Source organism: Pseudorca crassidens, chromosome 20 (genome assembly GCF_039906515.1).
Source record: "Pseudorca crassidens isolate mPseCra1 chromosome 20, mPseCra1.hap1, whole genome shotgun sequence".
Classification (NCBI taxonomy): domain Eukaryota; kingdom Metazoa; phylum Chordata; class Mammalia; order Artiodactyla; family Delphinidae; genus Pseudorca; species Pseudorca crassidens.
In genome coordinates, this window is record NC_090315.1 from 56,763,171 (window position 1) to 56,780,659 (window position 17,489).

At 46.4% G+C, this 17,489-nt stretch overlaps 1 protein-coding gene across 1 annotated transcript in view; it reads left to right on the forward strand.

The window, feature by feature from the left end:
* The first annotated feature begins 2,217 nt into the window (after positions 1–2,217).
* The window catches only part of CDH13 (cadherin 13), a 1,022,168-nt gene continuing 1,006,896 nt past the window's right edge, over positions 2,218–17,489 (forward strand). The window contains exon 1 of the mRNA XM_067721248.1: positions 2,218–2,502. Within this exon, the coding sequence (XP_067577349.1) occupies positions 2,458–2,502 (45 nt within the window). The 5' untranslated portion in view covers positions 2,218–2,457. The remainder of the gene's footprint in view (positions 2,503–17,489) is intronic.

Genomic DNA, 17,489 nt, shown 5'->3' on the forward strand with positions numbered 1-17,489 from the left:
TCCCCAGTAAGCCCCCTGCACAAATTTCCATCTCAGCACCTATTCCAGGGAAACCAATCTGTCTCACATTGGTGATTAAACGCTCCACCTGTCACTTTTGCTCCCAGCTCATTTGCTAGAACTAGTCACATGGCCCCACGGTAAGCCCAAGGGGACCAGCAAGTGCAACCCTGCAAAAAATGGGGAAAACTGGACCTATTTGGTGAATGGCAGTAAGGGAGATGGGATGGGAAGACCACAGAAATAGCTGCCAGAACTGTAAAATCAATAATACTGCTTTGCACCTTAGACAAGGCAGCCTTGGACACACCCTACCCTTAGGAGTGCTTCTCTGCCCAGGTGGAAAAGTGGCTGGAACATCATCTTACTGCCCTCTTCACCCCTTATCGTGGTTGATCATCTCCCAAGATGTCCTCTGTTCTCTCTCTGTCTCCACGTCTGCTAAATCCATGGGCTTAGCTCAGTTGACCTCTGATTGACAAGATGGCTGCTACCCTGGAATGGAGAAAAATTAGGATATTTCAGGATGCCTTGATCTGAAGTCTCTTTGACTTCAAAGTACCTTGTTTTACTCTTAATGGTGGGTAATGTGGGTATGGATCTCCACACACATGGGTTCCAAGCTGGGACAGTCAGATCATCTGTCAAACGCTGCCTGCACTTCTCAGAGACTCAGAGGTGGATGCCTACCTAGGCAAGAGAACAGTGGAAAGCTGAAGAGACTGGAAGCAGCAGCAGCATCCACCTTTCCTGGGCTGTTTGGCCAACATTGCCATCTGTTGGGCTAGTGCTGGCTAATGCAGCCAGGTGGTCAGATGGCATTGCATCTTCATCAGATGCAATGACCGAACTGCTGACAATGAAGGAATTTTAAAAAGTGCATTAGTTTACATTAAATGAGTGGTTATTCTGTCACCTAATCCTCACCACAAACTTGTGAGTTCAGTACAATTTATATTTTCATTTAACCAGTGATCAAACAGAGGCACAGGGAGTGAGAAACTTACTAGTCAGTAGCAGAGCTGGGGGTTAAGCTTAGGCAATGTGGCTCCAGATTTTTTGCCCCACCCCACCCTCTGCTACTTCTTGATTAAGTGTAGACATCTGTTTAACACACACTAATGATTGTCTCCATGTTTCAGGCCCTGTGCCAGATGCTGGGAATACAGCCCAACCCACTGGATCTCGGCATGGTCCATTGCACAGTGTCCTGCTATATTAGATGTCACATCATACATTTAGTCCAGTATTTACTGCTGAGGAAATTATGTCAGAAGATATTTGTATACTTGTATCTACAAGAACTATGTAATTTAAATGTTTCTCTTATTGCTTTGGCTACCAGGAAGCTCAGATCCACATCAGAGGAAATATGTTAGTGTTTGGGTTTAGTATTTCAGTTTTCTGAATTTTTCCTCCTGTCCCAGATTTTTTATTTTTCTTGCATAAATTCTATTGAAAAATTGTCCTTTATTATAAAACACCTTAAATTTTTTCAGAAGGAGGCTGCATGGAAATGAGAAAGTAAGGTCTTTACTGCATATTCTTAAACTTCTACTGGGAAAGTTAGACCTAGATAGCCCTCCTACCCTCATTCCCATAGCACCCCACTTATAAAATCCCTTGAACAGTGGTTACTACTGTTCCCAATCCCTGGAGATAGCTAGAAGCTTCTAAAAGAACACATGCAGAGAGAGAGAAAAAAAAGTTTCCTCAAATCATGGCCTCAACTTTGGTGCCAGATGCACATTTCTGGAGTAGGCGGCCAGTCAGACTCTCACCTGAGCAGTTAATAAAATCTATTGCCCCTTGATGGATTTTTTTCTGCAAGCTAGAATTGATCTGTTGTCTTTGTGATTTGTGAGATGGCAGGGAAACACCAAACACCATCATGATTTGGGCCACACTGAAAAAAAAAATAAGAAAGAAAAAGAAAAAAAAAATCCACCGCCAAGTCTTTCCTGGCGTAGAAAGAGCTGGAACGGCTGGGGTCATTTTATTTGATTTATTGGAAATAAAGTGGATCTTATTAACATTTTAATAAAGAGAATCTTTTGCACTGGGCTGGAAGTGGCCGCCAGTACCCGGTGGAATACCATTCTTTGGGAAAGTGGCATCAGCTGGCGTTGCCCAGCGTGATTTGTGGGGCTGGGCCCCAACAGTCCAAAAAAGCGAACGGGCCGCCTCCTCCGAGGGGCTCGCTCTGCGCGAGGTGCTCGCCCCGTATCTGCCATGCAGAAACGAGGGAGCTTTATGAAGGAATCCGTCTTGTAAAGCCATTGGTCCTGGTCATCAGCCTCTACCCAATGCTTTCGTGATGCTGCCGCTGATCTATTTGGGAAGTTGGCTGGCTGGCGAGGCAGAGCCTCTCCTCAAAGCCTGGCTCCCACGGAAAATATGCTCAGTGCAGCCGCGTGCATGAATGAAAACGCCGCCAGGCGCTTCTAGTTGGGCAAAATGCAGCCGACAACTCCGCTCGTCCTGTGCGTTCTCCTGTCCCAGGTAGGGAAGAGAGGCTGCTGGGCGCACCCTGCGCCCCGTTTCTGCCTTCCGATTGCCAGGCGCGGGCTGGGCGAGGGGGTTTTCGGGGGGTCGGGGGACTCCGGGCGCGGCGGCGAAGACAGCTCGGGGCTCAGAAGGGAGGTCATTCCCAGCCCCTGAGATCCTGGGGGGCAAGGGGGTGGGCCTGGTTTCCCACTCTGGGTTGTGTTTGTATACGTTCGGGAGATGTGGAGAGAGCTCCGAGTCCTTTTTTTTTTTTTTTTTTTTTTTGCAAGCAGGGGCGACATTCTCGCCTACATCAAGTGGGGTAACTTTGATTAGCCTCCTCCGGAGGCTCGCGCATCGGAGACTCAGCTGGAAGGGACTCCAAGGAGTCGTGGTTTCCCCCAACCCAGCGCCGATCGGGGAAGCGCAGCTCGGGTCCGGATTGCGGGCTGCCGGGCTGGAGAGGCCGGCCTGGCATCGCCGACTTCCCGGGGCGCCCGGGTCCCCTCGCCCAGCCCGGCGGCGCGCTGGAAGGCGCCTCGGGCCAGCCGAACGCCGCAGCCCGGCTGCCGCTGTCGCTCAAAGGCGCCGGCCGCGCCCGCATCGGGGTCCCTTCCCTCCCTGACCTCGGGCCCGGAAGGGCCTGAGCGCGCCCCCTCGCCCAGGCCCCAGGCCCACCCGCCCCCGGCCCCCGCCCCCGCCCCCGCGCCCCCTTTGTCCGGCCCACTGGAGCTCCGGCCCTGAGCCCTTAATGCCGCTTCTGCTGTGTTCCTGGGCGGACGCAGAGCGCGGAGAAAAGTTCAAGCCTTGCCCACCAGGCTGCAGCTGCCTGTTAACCCTCAGAGCGCTGAGGCGAGAGGGAAGGGCCGGCGACCCTGGAGAGGGGGCGATGGAGACATGGTCCGTAAGCAACCATCTCTGCATCTCGGAGATCTTAGGAAGTTTGTGGGCAGGAAAGCAGTACTCTCAGGAGGCCAGACTGGAGGTGCCGGCCGGCGGCAGTCTCAGCCCTGCTCGGGGGCCTGTTTTCCGAGAGCCCTGTTATCCAGTCCCCCCTGGCCTTCCCGGCAGCCTATGGGACTTGGCATGAGCTAGCAGGCTACAAGTGGGTGGGTGAGATCAAGGCAGGGCCAGGCAGAGAGGAGGGAAGGAGACAGGGAGTGCCTTGGGGTGCTGGAAATGGGTGTTGAGTTCCTGGCCAGGACTCCTGGATGCCAGGGGAAGAGGCACATGTGTGAGTGTGTGAGTGGGGTGAGAGGGAGGGTGAGGCAGCTAGAGTCCCAGGCAGGGGCTGGCTGGGATGCAGAGATGCAATGCAGCCTTCTAAGGGGAGACCACTGATGCATCAATGTTGGGGTTAGACTTTGGAAATGGGTCAGTGTCCCAGGAAGCAGTAACCATGGTAATGACTCAAAGTTGGGTGTGAGGGTGGGTGATAGTGCTTGGGGGCAGAGTAGGGTGCCTGGCTGCTGAGCCCCTTCCCAACTCATGCCTTCTTTCTTCCCTGGATACACAGCCCCCATTCATCACTGCCCAGTCATACTCTTCTTCTACTAGGGCTTTGGGCTGATTCTCTTGGGGTCCCTGTAGCTTTAAGTTCTGCCACAAATCCTATGCCTGTCTGTGAGCCAGTTTTCTAGACTTTGTGAACTCTATCCCTGAGGTAGTGTGTGTGTGTATGTGTGTGTATGTGTATATATATATCTATATATCTATATATAGATATATAGATCCCAATTTAGCAGGGTGGTTCAGAGCATGCCTCTGATTCAGACAGATCCTCTCTGCCATATGCTAGTGGTACCACCTGGGCAACTTGCTTAACCTCTCTGAGCTTCCAGATTCTCTGTGGTGAAGTAATTTTATCACCTTCTTAGGATTGCTAGGCAGATTGGATTGCATTCAACAGCATGTCCTAGGTAATGCATTTAGCACAAGGCCTAGCACTCTGGGAGCTTGAGGTGTCTGGGAGCACTTACCACTGCATTACCCAGGACTGTACAGTCCTTTTTCCATGGGCATGTTTTGACCTCAGTGTGGATTCCAGGGTTTGGCCGAAGTTTTGTCTTCCTTCGAGCAAATCAGACCACATGACAGCACCCAGCAATTCCTATGCACTAGGGGCTTACATAATGCCTTTTGCAAAGCAATTGGTGTGTCTCCTCTTCCAGGGCCTGACTGACACAGGTGGCTTCTGAAGGCTGTCAGCTCTCTCAGTTTCTTTGGGATGGGGGAGCAGAGGTTTTACGAAGAATTTAATTGCCCGCCCTAAGAGGCTTATTTCTCTCTTAGATTGTAATTCATAATCAGAGCAAATGTCCACATTAGGACAGCAATTGATATCCTGCTAGCAATAGCACCTTGCAGGGAAATCATTTGGGTGCAAATCAGTTAACTGGCAAGAGGTTCAAGCGCAGAGCTCTGTGTGCCATAGCAAAAGGAGGGGAGAGTCTTGGAGCCTTTGAGTCAACGAGCAAAAACAAAACTTTCCTGAGGCAGAGGGAAAACAGAGGAAAGGGGAAAAACAATGTAATAAAGCAAATTAGTCACTCGGCCTTAGTGGTGTTCAGGCAAGTCTGTGTGTGTTTTTCTACCACAGTTGTAATACTCCGGGTCTGGCTTTGGAAGCCATCAATCTCTAAGTTGATTGGCTAGGTTGCTGTTTTAGGCATTTTGGAAGGGGGAAGAGGAACTCTAAGCAACAATGGCTGGAAGCTGGCAAAGCTGAGTGGTCACCTCTCTTCTCCCCTGGGGCATTTTGGGTAAGGCCTTTCCAGAAGTGGCCTCTGGAATTTGGCTATGATAAATAATGAATGTGAAACAAATCAGGAGAGGACATGAGCTAGAAATTCCACTGTAAATATGATTCCCCCACCCCCAGCCCAATTAGGGTATCACATCTAGGCAAAAGTTCTAACAACCAATGAGTAATCCCCTAAGAATTAGGATTTTTAGGGAGTGGTTCAGGTTTGGAGAGCAGTCACTTGGGAGTGACTAAAAATGTTTCCACGGAATTCTGAGATGTTGATTTAAAATGGGGAGGTTTTTATTGGAGTCAGAATCTTGATTTTCAGGATTTTAAATGAGAATCAGTGTCTTCTAGTGCCCCTGCAACTTCATATATTGTATTTTAAGGGCAGTGTTTATTTGCAGAACCCTTTTGATGGGGAGGAAAGACTGTGAGAATTGCAGAGGGCATCTCTTGCTCTGAGATGGGTTCAATATGTGACAGCCTATAAGATTTCAAAAGCACTGGGGAAACAGAGATGTAAGTGGTGAAAGGAATTGCAAAGTGGTAGCGTTCATACGTCTGAACAACTTTTTTAGCAATTCCCCAAGGAGATTTAATAAACTGTAAGGCTGAATATGTGATCTGGAATCTATGTAATACCACAGTCTATACTAAAAGTCCCAACAGTCATCTTAGCTAATATCTCCTGCTCTGCCTCCGTCCCTTCTTTTCTGTCTTTAGCCTTTGGGCTTTCCATTAAATAAAATCTATGTTTTTTCTAGAAATATCCTCTATGTGTTACAGTGCCATTGCCCAACAAACCAATGTCCACAATAACTGCATTATCTAAAAGTACCAGCATTTGGATGTTTATGTTGAGTCTCAATCTGAAGTTCCCTGTTGAGGTAAAAATACAGCTGGGTTCTTGAAAATATCTTTCTTTCTTTCTTTACCTCCTTCCAAAAAGATAGTTGCTTGGGGAGTCCAGTTCATTTCTATCTGGTGGAAGCTAAGGAAAAGGCCAGACTATGGATTCAATTCACATCTGAATGACAGTAGCCAACAGTATTACATATTTGTCTGTGTGTTCATCTCTGTGTGTTTTGATCTTGTTTTAATACCTGTTGAAAATTTTCTCCAGAAGAGGGCTCCATCCACAGCATTACAAAATTCTAAATCTACAGCTCATATTTTAAAGAACTTCAGTGTAGAAGCTCCATTCTCCTTATTTTCAGTTATTTTCTACAAGCTCCCCTAAAGAGAAGTCCTGTCATTTCGCACTGAGTATCTTTCCTCCTTTTTTTCCCTATTGTAGTTGCTTCTGTTCTATTTTATTCTTCAACTATGTATCCCCTCTGAGTATTAGAGCAGGGAACATTTCAAAGGTAGACAATGCAGTATGATATGTGAGGAAGTTCTTTCCTGGCATTTGACTTCGGTTGGACCTGGTTTTACTCTTTAGGCAGCCAAACAGCAGGCACAGTTCTGCCTGTGAAAGGAGATAATCTTCCCCATTAGGTCACTACCCAGAAAAGCGAATCATTAGCCAGATGCCCTCACCCTGCAACACCAGTTGAAAAGGAGAGGGAAATATCAGTCTGTCATCCAATTACAATAATCAGTTGGATAGAATCAATCGAGTGACCACTGGTTTGGCATCGTTTCCACTTAGCTGTGGGCAAGGTACCCACACGCCTGGGAGAATCTGACCCTCCTGAAGGATGCTGCCCATACAATTCCCAGCAGCTTATCTCCTCTGCAGCCACCTGGGGACCCCAGGCCTGGCTCCCTCTATCTGAACAGACTATATAAATGATGACTGGCTGGACTGTAGGACCCCCTGCACCTTCACCAGATATGAAGTAGTGGCTTTATTCTAGAGTTAGGGTGGAAAGTGATTTCTTTCTCTATTGAGAGAAGCTTCTGAGGGTAGGCTAGGGAGGAGAAGAAATGACATTTCAAACTTGAAATGCAGTCTGAGCCAAGGCTCATGGAGATGAATGGGTCACCCTTTGGCACAGCAGGTTGAACCTCGAGATATCTACTTGGTGGTGCTGAAGCCCATTCATCCCAATTCTGCAACTCTAGATTCCAGGGAGAAGTTGCAAAGTAGAAGCCACAGGCCAAATGTAGCTCATGGATGTCTCTTGTTTGGCCCAAATGTTTTGAAAAGTAGGATATTGTACATTAAAAAACAAAACAAAACAGGTTTCTTGCCTTTCTTAAAACGTCAGAAGGTCAGGCAGCCCTAGAGCCACATTCCTACAAGGCCACTCTTCCCTGGAGCTGAGTCACTACTGCCCCCTTTAGGACATGCCTCTGTAGTTTGCCACAATCCCCTCCACTCTCTGCTGTCCACCCAGCCCATTGTACTCATTTATTTTACCTACTTGCCCTTGTAGGCATTTCCATTGGGAACTTCTGGTTTTGCAAATTTTGAGCCTTGATCAAGTTGATGTAGTCAGTTTTTCAGTGATAGGCTATTTGAAAAGGAAGGGACTAGCCCCTTTTTGATTGCTCTGATTGAACTACATGGATGTGAACTTTGGAAGAACGTGACCAAGGGGACTGCACCTCCTCCCTGAGAACATTATTACCATCAATGCCATTGGGTGACTAGGGCTACCCAGAGCAACACAACACCCAGGTCATTGTTTCATGTGGAACAGTTACACCCAGAGAAGTGACACACTGCAGTTTTGAGTCAGTCTGAGTGCTGGTACCAGAGTGTTGGTACACTTTAAACATTGTTATGCGTCAGCAGCCAAGGGGCTCTGGGACCACTGGATAATATGTAGGCTCTAGTGCACTGTACGAAGTATTACAGCAAGGGCATCCCTGCGCTTGGAGTACAGTGACACCCTGGGCACTGCCATTCCAGCAGTGTTGCTCACCCACAGTATGTGTATCATCAGAACGTCACAGCACCTTACTGTCCTTAGTCCTGCAGGGGACTCTGGGAGAACTGAGCTAACACTCAGAGCATTTATAACTTCAGGGTAATGTCAGCTTTGTAGCTTTGTTGTCTAGAGTGCTTTTATACACAGGACGTTGTCACCTCTAGTGCCAACTGCAGTTTGTGTGATGTTTTTGTAAATGTTTTTAGCAGATAACACCCACCACAGTCTACACGCAGTGCTAATGCTACAATTAATGTCCTCTGGCTCCATAAATACTAGACTAATCCGTCCACTCATCCCATACCAGCCCGTAAGCCTCAGATAACTATTGTTTTCAGTAGCTACAGACCCCAAAGATCAGTGTAAATATAACTACATACAATCACCAAAAAAAGTGATTGTTTTTCTTCTGTCAGTTGCCAGCAGAAGTCAAATTCCTGAAAATTAGCCTTAGCAATAGGCACGTTTTAACATGTCATGTCTCATTTCAAAGGCCCCAGTGAGTGTCACCCAATCTGCTACAGAAGCACAAAGCCCCTGTGTCTCCCAGCTGAGCGCAGGCTGGGCTGGGGTGGAGGGCAGCAGCTGCTCAGTCGAGAGCATCCCTGCCACATGCCTGGGCAGGACCAGGAAGTGAGCTCAGCCTCTGGAGGAGCCTGGGGACCCTGCAAGGAACGTGGCAGCCTCATTCCTGCCTTATGCGGCCTCTAGGCCAAATCTCTTTCCTCCAGGGTGGCAGGGAACTGCTTTTCCATGAGCTGCAGGAGATGGTGACTGCAAATGCCTGAAGCTCAAGCTATTGGGATAATCTCCCTGTCAAACAATGTGGGGTCTGCGGGGAGTTGCTGGACCCTGCCAGCAGAACCCATGGCTGACTCAGGCCACACAGACCCCGCCTTCAACTGCTGTAAGCTGTGGGGCATCCGGGATCATCTAACTCAGGGGTTGCAAACTATGGCCTGTAGGCCAATTCCTGCCTGCAGCCTGTTTTTATAAATAGTTTTATTGGAACATAGCCATGCCCATTCATTTATATAATTGTCTGTGGCTGTGCTTGTGCTATAACAACAGAGTTGATACCATATGGCCCACAAAGACTAAAATATTTACTATTTGGGCCTTTACAGAAAAATTTGCTGACTCCTGCTCTGGCTCAAAATTACAGCCAGAGAGACTGCAGAGAGCCTTGTCAAAGTGCAGAGAGACATTAGGGGTTTGTATTAGGAATTGTCCCTTCTATGCCCCAAGCACTCAAGCAACTTGACTTCAGGGAGATTCACCTGGGACCAAATGGATTCAGTAAATTCCATTATATCCATGTGGGACCTACTGTGTGCTCAAGGTACAGCTGCTAGTAAGGCTGATTCAGTCTCTGTTCTCTTGGGGCTCAGACCCCAAGAGATTCCCCTGGCAGGAGAGATCAATGTCAATTAATAAATAATTCAAAACAGAGACAACTGCTAGATGGAAGGAAATACAGTTGTGTGAGATCATGTCATTCTATATGTTTTGCTTGTCTGTGCCTTTTCTTTCTCCTCTACTAAAATATACCTCCGTTACAGCACGTGTTGTTGTCTGATTGAATCAGTTTTGTAGTCCCTGGGTCTAGAACACAGCCTGGCATGTAGTAGGCCCTCAGTAAACATGAATGAATGAATGGATGAATGAATGAATGAATATAAGAAAGGCATCAGATCCAGATGAAGGGTCTGGGAGGCTTCCCTGATAGCCTGCTGCTTGGGCCACAGTCTGGAGGAGCAGTGAGGCCTATGGACAAAGGAACACTAGGGTGTGGTGATGGGGGGAGCATTCCAGGCAGAAGGCCCGGCCTGGGGGAAGCCTGTGCGGGAGGAAACAGCACACAACCCAGAGAGTGGTGTGAGGAGCAGCCGGGGCTGCCAGAGCCGCTGGCACCATGTCAGCCTCTCAAGGATTTTGGTGTTTGTCCTGGAGCAGTGGGCAGTTATTGAAAGCAACACGGGGAGCGTATACTGTGACAAGGCCAGATTTCTATTTTGAAAAGGTAATTTGGCTGCAGTGTAGTTAGTGGATGGAGCTGGATATGAATGGAAGGGAGAAGCCAGTCTAGGCTTGAGATCATAGGAAGAGCAGGGACTCTTGTCGCTCTAGACTAGGGAGTGACAGTGCAGATGAGAGAAGTAGACACACCCTACTCAGAGCATCCAAGAGACATTTAGGGGAGAATTTGGCAGGGCTGGGTTTGAGATGGCAGAACCAGGGCTAGGGAGGTGTTAAGATGCAAGCTTGAGTTCTGGCTCTTCCAATTGGCGGAAAGCTGAAGCCACTTGCCCAAACAAGGAACCATCATAAACAGGGCCTGAGGGCTATTCCCATGGGGGTGTTAGCCAGGCTGCAGCAATGCTCCTCACGAGAGGCATCCAGGGCCCCAGTTATGCTAATGTCTGCAGACCAATCCATGCTTGCATCTGGGATGGGCACCGTGGGCCTGGCAATACCCTTGACTAGAGTGACTGATGTGTAGCCTTTATAATTAACCAATCTCTGAGGCTTTTCATGCAAAAGATATTTGAGAGAAACATTGCTAAGCCCTTTAATTGTTTCTTGAACATTCAATCAGCAGCACTAGAAATATTTCTTACATGAAGCAAATAATGATCTACTATTTTCAGCAGTCACTTTGCGAATGCTAACAAACCTTCATTTCAGCATCCTAGATATAGCCTTGGTGATGTTTATGTTTCTAGGTATCGTAATCTTCTTCAGCTGGGTGCCAGGCCGTGGTATGCTGCTAAATGTTGAACAACTGCTTTCTCTCTCTAAAAAAAAAAAGCAGCACAGGTATGTTATCCTCAGAAGGTGAGGGATGTACAGTTGTCCACTTGCTAAGTATTTACTGAAGCATTTGGGGAGTTCATAGGTAAACAAGATGGACATGGACATGGAAACTGTTCTCATGGTCTTGTGGTCTACTGAGGGCAGCCAGTAAGGAACAAGAAAGTAAATAGCTGAAATATACACATGTGGTAATTATTACAATAGGAAACAATAGGGGCTAAGATAGTATTGAAGGGGTGAGGCTGCTGTGCTCTCTCTCCTTTCCTTCCATCTTTCCTCCTACCCTCCCTCTGTTCCTCCCATATTTTCTTCTTCCCACAATTTTTGATACCTAGCAAGTGCCAAGCATTCTGCTAATTTGGGGATCCGGAGATGAGTACAGCACAGTCCTGGTCCTCAATAGGGGAAGTGCTGGAGGTGAATCAGGGCCTCTGGTCTCCTGGGACCCAGAGGAGCTAGGGTCTTAGGTTATGAGGATCAAGGAGACTTCTGAGACTTTGAGAAGTGAATTTGAATTCTGACCCAGCCTTCTGCATGCTGTGTGACCTCTGATAAGTTACCTTTTTCCCCTCTTCTTCTGTTTCCTCCTGTGTCTAAACAAAAGGAGAGGCTACACCTCTCTACACCTGCCTAGCAGGTGAGTATTCAATAAGTGTATGCTTATGGCTTCATCACGTGATTGCCAATGCTAGGAGCTTAAAGAATACTGGTTACATTAACTTTTATACTCCATGCTGCAAAGCAGTTTATGGCTTGAAGGAACCATGGGGCCCTGGACTTGCGCATCTGACTAACTTAGAAGGGAAAAATACTTGTGTCCTTAAAATTGTACGGACATTAAAAAAATAAAGTTTGCTCCCCAGAGAAGGATTTGCCAATTCTCATATTGGTAGCTCCCTAGTGATCATTCTCCTGGAGATTTTATGCTTCATAAAATTTTTTGATCTGTTGGGATCGTATCTTCTAGATGTATCTTCCCAGCAGCTGTTCCCAGGAGGCTTTATCAGGGCAGTATGTACGTGGGTATGCTTGCCAACACCATGAGCACTTATGATTATTATTATTATTTAAAATAAATCAAAATTACTGTAGTAAACTTACTGTATAATTTACTGCTAAGTGCCAGTTGCATATATTATCTCAAGTTCTCATTGCAACCCTCAGGGACAACTATTCTTTTTTCCAATACATCTTTATTGGAGTATAATTGCTTTACAATGGTGTGTTAGTTTCTGCTTTATAACAAAGTGAATCAGTTATACATATACGTATGTTCCCATATCTCTTCCCTCTTGCGTCTCCCTCCCTCCCACCCTCCCTATCCCAGCCCTCTAGGTGGTCACAAAGCATCGAGCTGATCTCCCTGTGCTATGCGGCTGCTTCCCACTAGCTATCTATTTTACGTTTGGTAGTGTATATATGAGGGACAACTATTCTTGTCTCCATTTTTATCTATGATGAAAAGAAGTTCAGAGCGGTTGAGTCATCTGCCTAAGGCTACACAGCCACTAAGAACTGGGATCAGGGTTTGAACCCATGCATTTCTGATTTCTGGGCATGTGAGTTTTCCTCCATATTTCCCTGGTATATAAAAAATTGCTTCCTTGTCCCCTCAAATGATGTAAGAATTCTCTTCCTTGACTATTTTGTTCTCTGGCTCTCTTGGAGTCAAAATAGCTGCCTGCAATGACCTCATTTTTGAATTCCTGGTCTCTAAAAGTAGGCGTGGGACCTAGACCTCCTCTCTGGGTTACTGGTCACAACCTTTAGAACTGGGTTAGCTCAGGGTTATTTTGTATTCTTTATTGCTGAGTCCTTGTGTTTGACCAGGGACAAACAAGCTACCCACACCACATGGTCCCCCCAGCAAGAACAGTCATCCCAGTGAGAACAGCCACACAGAGGCCAGGACCCAGCTTGGGTGTGGCTCCTCTGCAGCTTCCAACATGCAGGTAAATTCTCTGGCAGTTTCCTGCCTGCTGCTGAGTCCTGAAGCTGGATGGCATCCCTCCCTGGGAATGCCAAGGAACTCCATTGTCCAAGCCAGTGTCTTCTGAGTGCCACTGTCTACAATACTGTTTTCCCCAATCTATAGGAAAATGAGAAATACACAGCCTGTATCTATATCCAGACACTCAGATCTACAGTGAGTTGCAATTGGACTGAATCTACCCTGAAGTTTAGCTGTGTTTTACTAGATAAGGTTTCTTTTTTTCCTTTTAATTCAATTTAAGGACCTTTAGTCAGGGTAGCCACTAATTCAGTGAACATTTGTTGCGTGCCTGTTATGTGCCTGGCACCGTTTCATGTCCTGGAGGTAGAGCAGGGAGCATTCACAGAGCCCCTCTGCTGGCAGATACACACACTCCCCCTTTGCCCCAGTCCTCACCACCAACACAGTGACCTTGCCTTTCTGCCTCTCTCAGGATGTATCTGTGCCTCAATCTGTTCACTCCACATTTGATTAAGTCATTCATTTCACAAATATTTACCGACCAATGACCATATCTCAAGGAGGGTGCTTGACACTGGGTGAGCAGCAGTGATTAAGAAAGACAAGATTGCCTGCCCTCATGGAGTCTATGTTCTCATAAGGGAGAAAGAGAGTAAACAACAAAAATAAGTAAATATGATAATTTTGGAAAATGATAGTGCTCTGAAAAAAATTTTAAATGGGATAGGCAGTTGTTCTGAGCTTATCCACTACTCTCTTTGGGGATGGAATGTTCATTGTTCTGATGCAATGACCGTTCTACTTTTTAGGGTTAAAATGTCCTAGAATTTGTGAAATGAAGTTGGTTAATACATAGAGGACATTTTTGTCCTTAGTGTTAAAGTGTTATTGGCAAACCTTTGTCCATTCTCTATTTTTTGTTTTTCTTAAAATTTTGCTTTTGGGAATCCAAAACTATGGCAACCAATGACTTAAACCACAGGTAGGTAATCTTTTTCTGTAAAGGGCTATCGAGTAAATATATGGTCTCTGTTGCAACTACTCAATGCTATCAATGTAGCATAAAAGTAACAACAGACAATATGTAAACAAATGGGCAGGGCTGTGTTCCAATAAAACTTTATTTACAAAAATAGGCAGAGCTGGATTTGGCCCTCAGGCTGTAGTTTGCTGATCCCTCATCTAAACCATTAGCCACCTCACTAGTTGGTCAAGTTGGAATAGGGCAGAGGCCAGGGATAGAGACCAGAACTTTTTCTTTGTTCTCTTGTCTTCATGACAACTGTGGTACTTCTTTTTTTTTTTGGCGGTATGTGGGCCTCTCACTGTTGCGGCCTCTCCCGTTGCGGAGCACAGGCTCCGGACGCGCAGGCTCAGCGGCCATGGCTCACGGGCCCAGCCGCTCCGCGGCACGTGGGATCTTCCCGGACCGGGGCACGAACCCATGTCCCCTGCATTGGCAGGCGGACTCTCAACCACTGCGCCACCAGGGAAGCCCTGTGGTACTTCTTTAGGACCACATATCACTGGGATTCTACGTTAACTTAGATCCAGGTAAAGATGCTGGTAGTCAACTATGGAATGTAATTCTTAGGCCAGCTCTAAAAGATATAATAATTTAGCTTTTATATTAATTATCTGGACTACAATTCTTAAGGCTTTCTCACCACCCAAAGGTATATTGGTGCTAAACCCTGTATCTTGGATTGAGTTCTCCCCAACGGTGATGGAGGCACAGGCTTGTACGCAGGGAGCTGATGTGAGAGATGATTCCAGTTCACAGACATGAGGACTGTAAAACAAGAGAGAAGGAAAGCCAATAAAAAGTGTATCTTTGAGCTGGTTATTGTCATGGGCAACGGAAGCTCACTGCTGCTGGGCGCCCTTGGAAGAACTGTGTAAAACTCGCTTCAGAATGGTCCCTCTGCAGGATAGGAGGCTGGAGTATACATCTACCTATGCCCATCTTCCATTGGTCAAGGGTGGCCTGTGGTGCCAGTGATTCCCTGCTGAGCCTTTGTGACCCTGGCGGCAACCATGGTTTTAGAAAAGTTCTGAGCAGAAAAATGAAGAGGCATGACAGGTGCTTGGATGGGCAGTGTACGCCCTGAGTAGAACATGAGTATATAAGGGATTCCAGTTGCCACCATTATGTGTTACTGGAAACTTCCTCAGTAGAGTTAATGATAAAGGAAACAGTTGTGGTGGTTGTTTTTATAAACCCTCCAAATTCAGTTTAGCACCCACCTGCAAATATGCTCTTTCCCACTAGATGGTACCAGTATGCCAAAGCCCTGGAATGCTACCTTAGGGCCTCATTTTTGAGGAATACTTTCCCTCTACTTTTGAACAATTTAGGAATAAACGAGTTGAGATTGGAGGAACAGACTATGGGTGTTTTGGGAACAGAAGATGGAAGAAAAGTGGAGGTTGTCTAAATAATTACCCTCATTCATTCGTTCGTCAACACATCTTACTGACAACCTTCTAAGTGCTCACTCTCTTCTTGGCACTGGGAATACAGAAGTGAACAGTGTACACAAAGTCCCTGCCACAGTGAGCTTCCATACCGGTTGTATGAATGAATGGGCAGATACGATGTCTATCAGGTGGTGCTGTGTGCTCTAGAGAATGACAAAGCAGGCAAAGGGACGGATGGGGGCAGGGAAGAGCACAGCCCTTCTCATATCTTCCTGTCCTCTCTGCTGGTAGGGTGAGAGGTTATTTCCATCTATTTCCTAAACCCAGTTCTGCCACTCACCAACCTCTTATGAGTATGTTTATGTGGTTCATTTTCAAAATGAGACTGTGAACTTGTGGAGGGCAGAAGCGGTGCTTCGCAAACGGGCGTTGACCAGCTGGAACCTACTTCAGCCTAACGCCCAACTCCACCAACTGCTTGTCGGCTGATTTCATTTATCTGGAATCATTGTGAATTATTGTTGTCGACACATAATAGAGTCACGTTTTACTCAAGGGTTAGATTATAAAGTCAAGGTTTCAGGCAAACATAGAGTCGTCATTAACCTTGAGATCTCTAAGTTGCTCATTAAATTGCAGTGTGTTTGGTTCTGTGTATGCAACCTTGTACTGTAATCAATATGTAACAATGTATAATGCATGCAGTGATGTACAGTGCATAATAAAGAATATATGCAAGATATAATTTTGTAGCATTTAATTGCAGTATTTAAATTGTTCTTTTTCCTTCTATTTTTGGTGGAAGAGCTAGATTTCCATTAGTTGAATGTGTATATGATAAGACTTTGTGTTCATTTAAACTGGTTTCCTAATCATGTAATCCCCACCAGTCTGTGCATGGGGGAGGGCAAGAGCTATGTTCTTTGTGCTCTATTCATCTTTGGGTTCCCACCACCAGTCGCATGCTTTGGGGCAGAGGAACAGCAGACTAGTAATATTAGTAGTAGTGGCCGTAATGGAGGCTGACATCTTAATGCTTACTATGAGCTGGGCCCTGTGTGAGTATTTTAGTTATATTAGTTAGTATATTCAATCCTCCTAATGACTCTGCAGTGTATCTAGTATGATTTTAATTCCATTTTACAGATGGAGAAATTCCAGGAGAACTTGATAAAGGTCACGCAGTGTTTTAGCTCTGGGGCTGAGATTCAAACTTGGGCAGTCCCAGACACAAAAGGCCACATGTTGTATGACTCCATGAAATGGAGAGAACTGCCCAGAATAGGTAGATCCATATAGACTAGAAGTAGATTAGTGGTTGCCTAGGGCTGGCTGGGGGAAGTGACTGTTAATGGGTATGGGGTTTCTTTTGGGGGTGATGGAAATGTTCTGGAACTAGATAGTGGTGATGGTTGCACAACTCTGTGAGTGTACTAAAGACCACAGAATTGCATATTTTAACAGGGTAAACTTTATAGTATGTGTATTATGTCTCAATAAAGCTGTCGTTAAGCGGGAAAACAAGCAGACCTTGGGCAGTCCAACCTCTGGGTTCCTGCAAGTGCCGCCCCTGAGCACACACAACCTATCCCACAGGCACTCACCACTTGCTAATGGCATCCTGCTTATTTTACTTATGCTAACTTGACTATTCCTTAAAAGAGCCCTATTGTCTGCCCCATTTCAGAGATCAGAAAACTGAGGCAGAAGGATACTGAGAAACTTGGGGCTGGCAAGCGACCCAGGGGGCCCAAATCATCCTTTGACTGCTACACTGGTTTTCACACGTTTTACTAATTGAAAGCAATAGTGATTCAGGGTTGCAGGTAGCTTTAGCCCATTAGAAATAAAGCAATGGTTCCTTGCTTTTGTTTTGCTGATTTCCAAAGTAGATTAAGATCCATCTTTGTCTCATTGGTTAGTATGCCCATCTGGCCCACTTGTCTCTGGTGTAGGGTCCTGAGAGTAAGACCCAGAAACTATAGGAGAAGGAGGTGTGTTAGAGTGGCTGACTTTAAAAAGTAATAAGCGTACGTGGCTCAGGAAGAGAGAGGGAGAGAAGAGAGGGAGGAGAAAAGAGGGAAAAGTGGGAGAGAGGGAGAGGGAGAGAGGTAGGGAGAGGAGAGAAAGTGGGAGAAGGAGTGAAAGAGGGTGAGAGAAAGAACTGAACTGACATGCT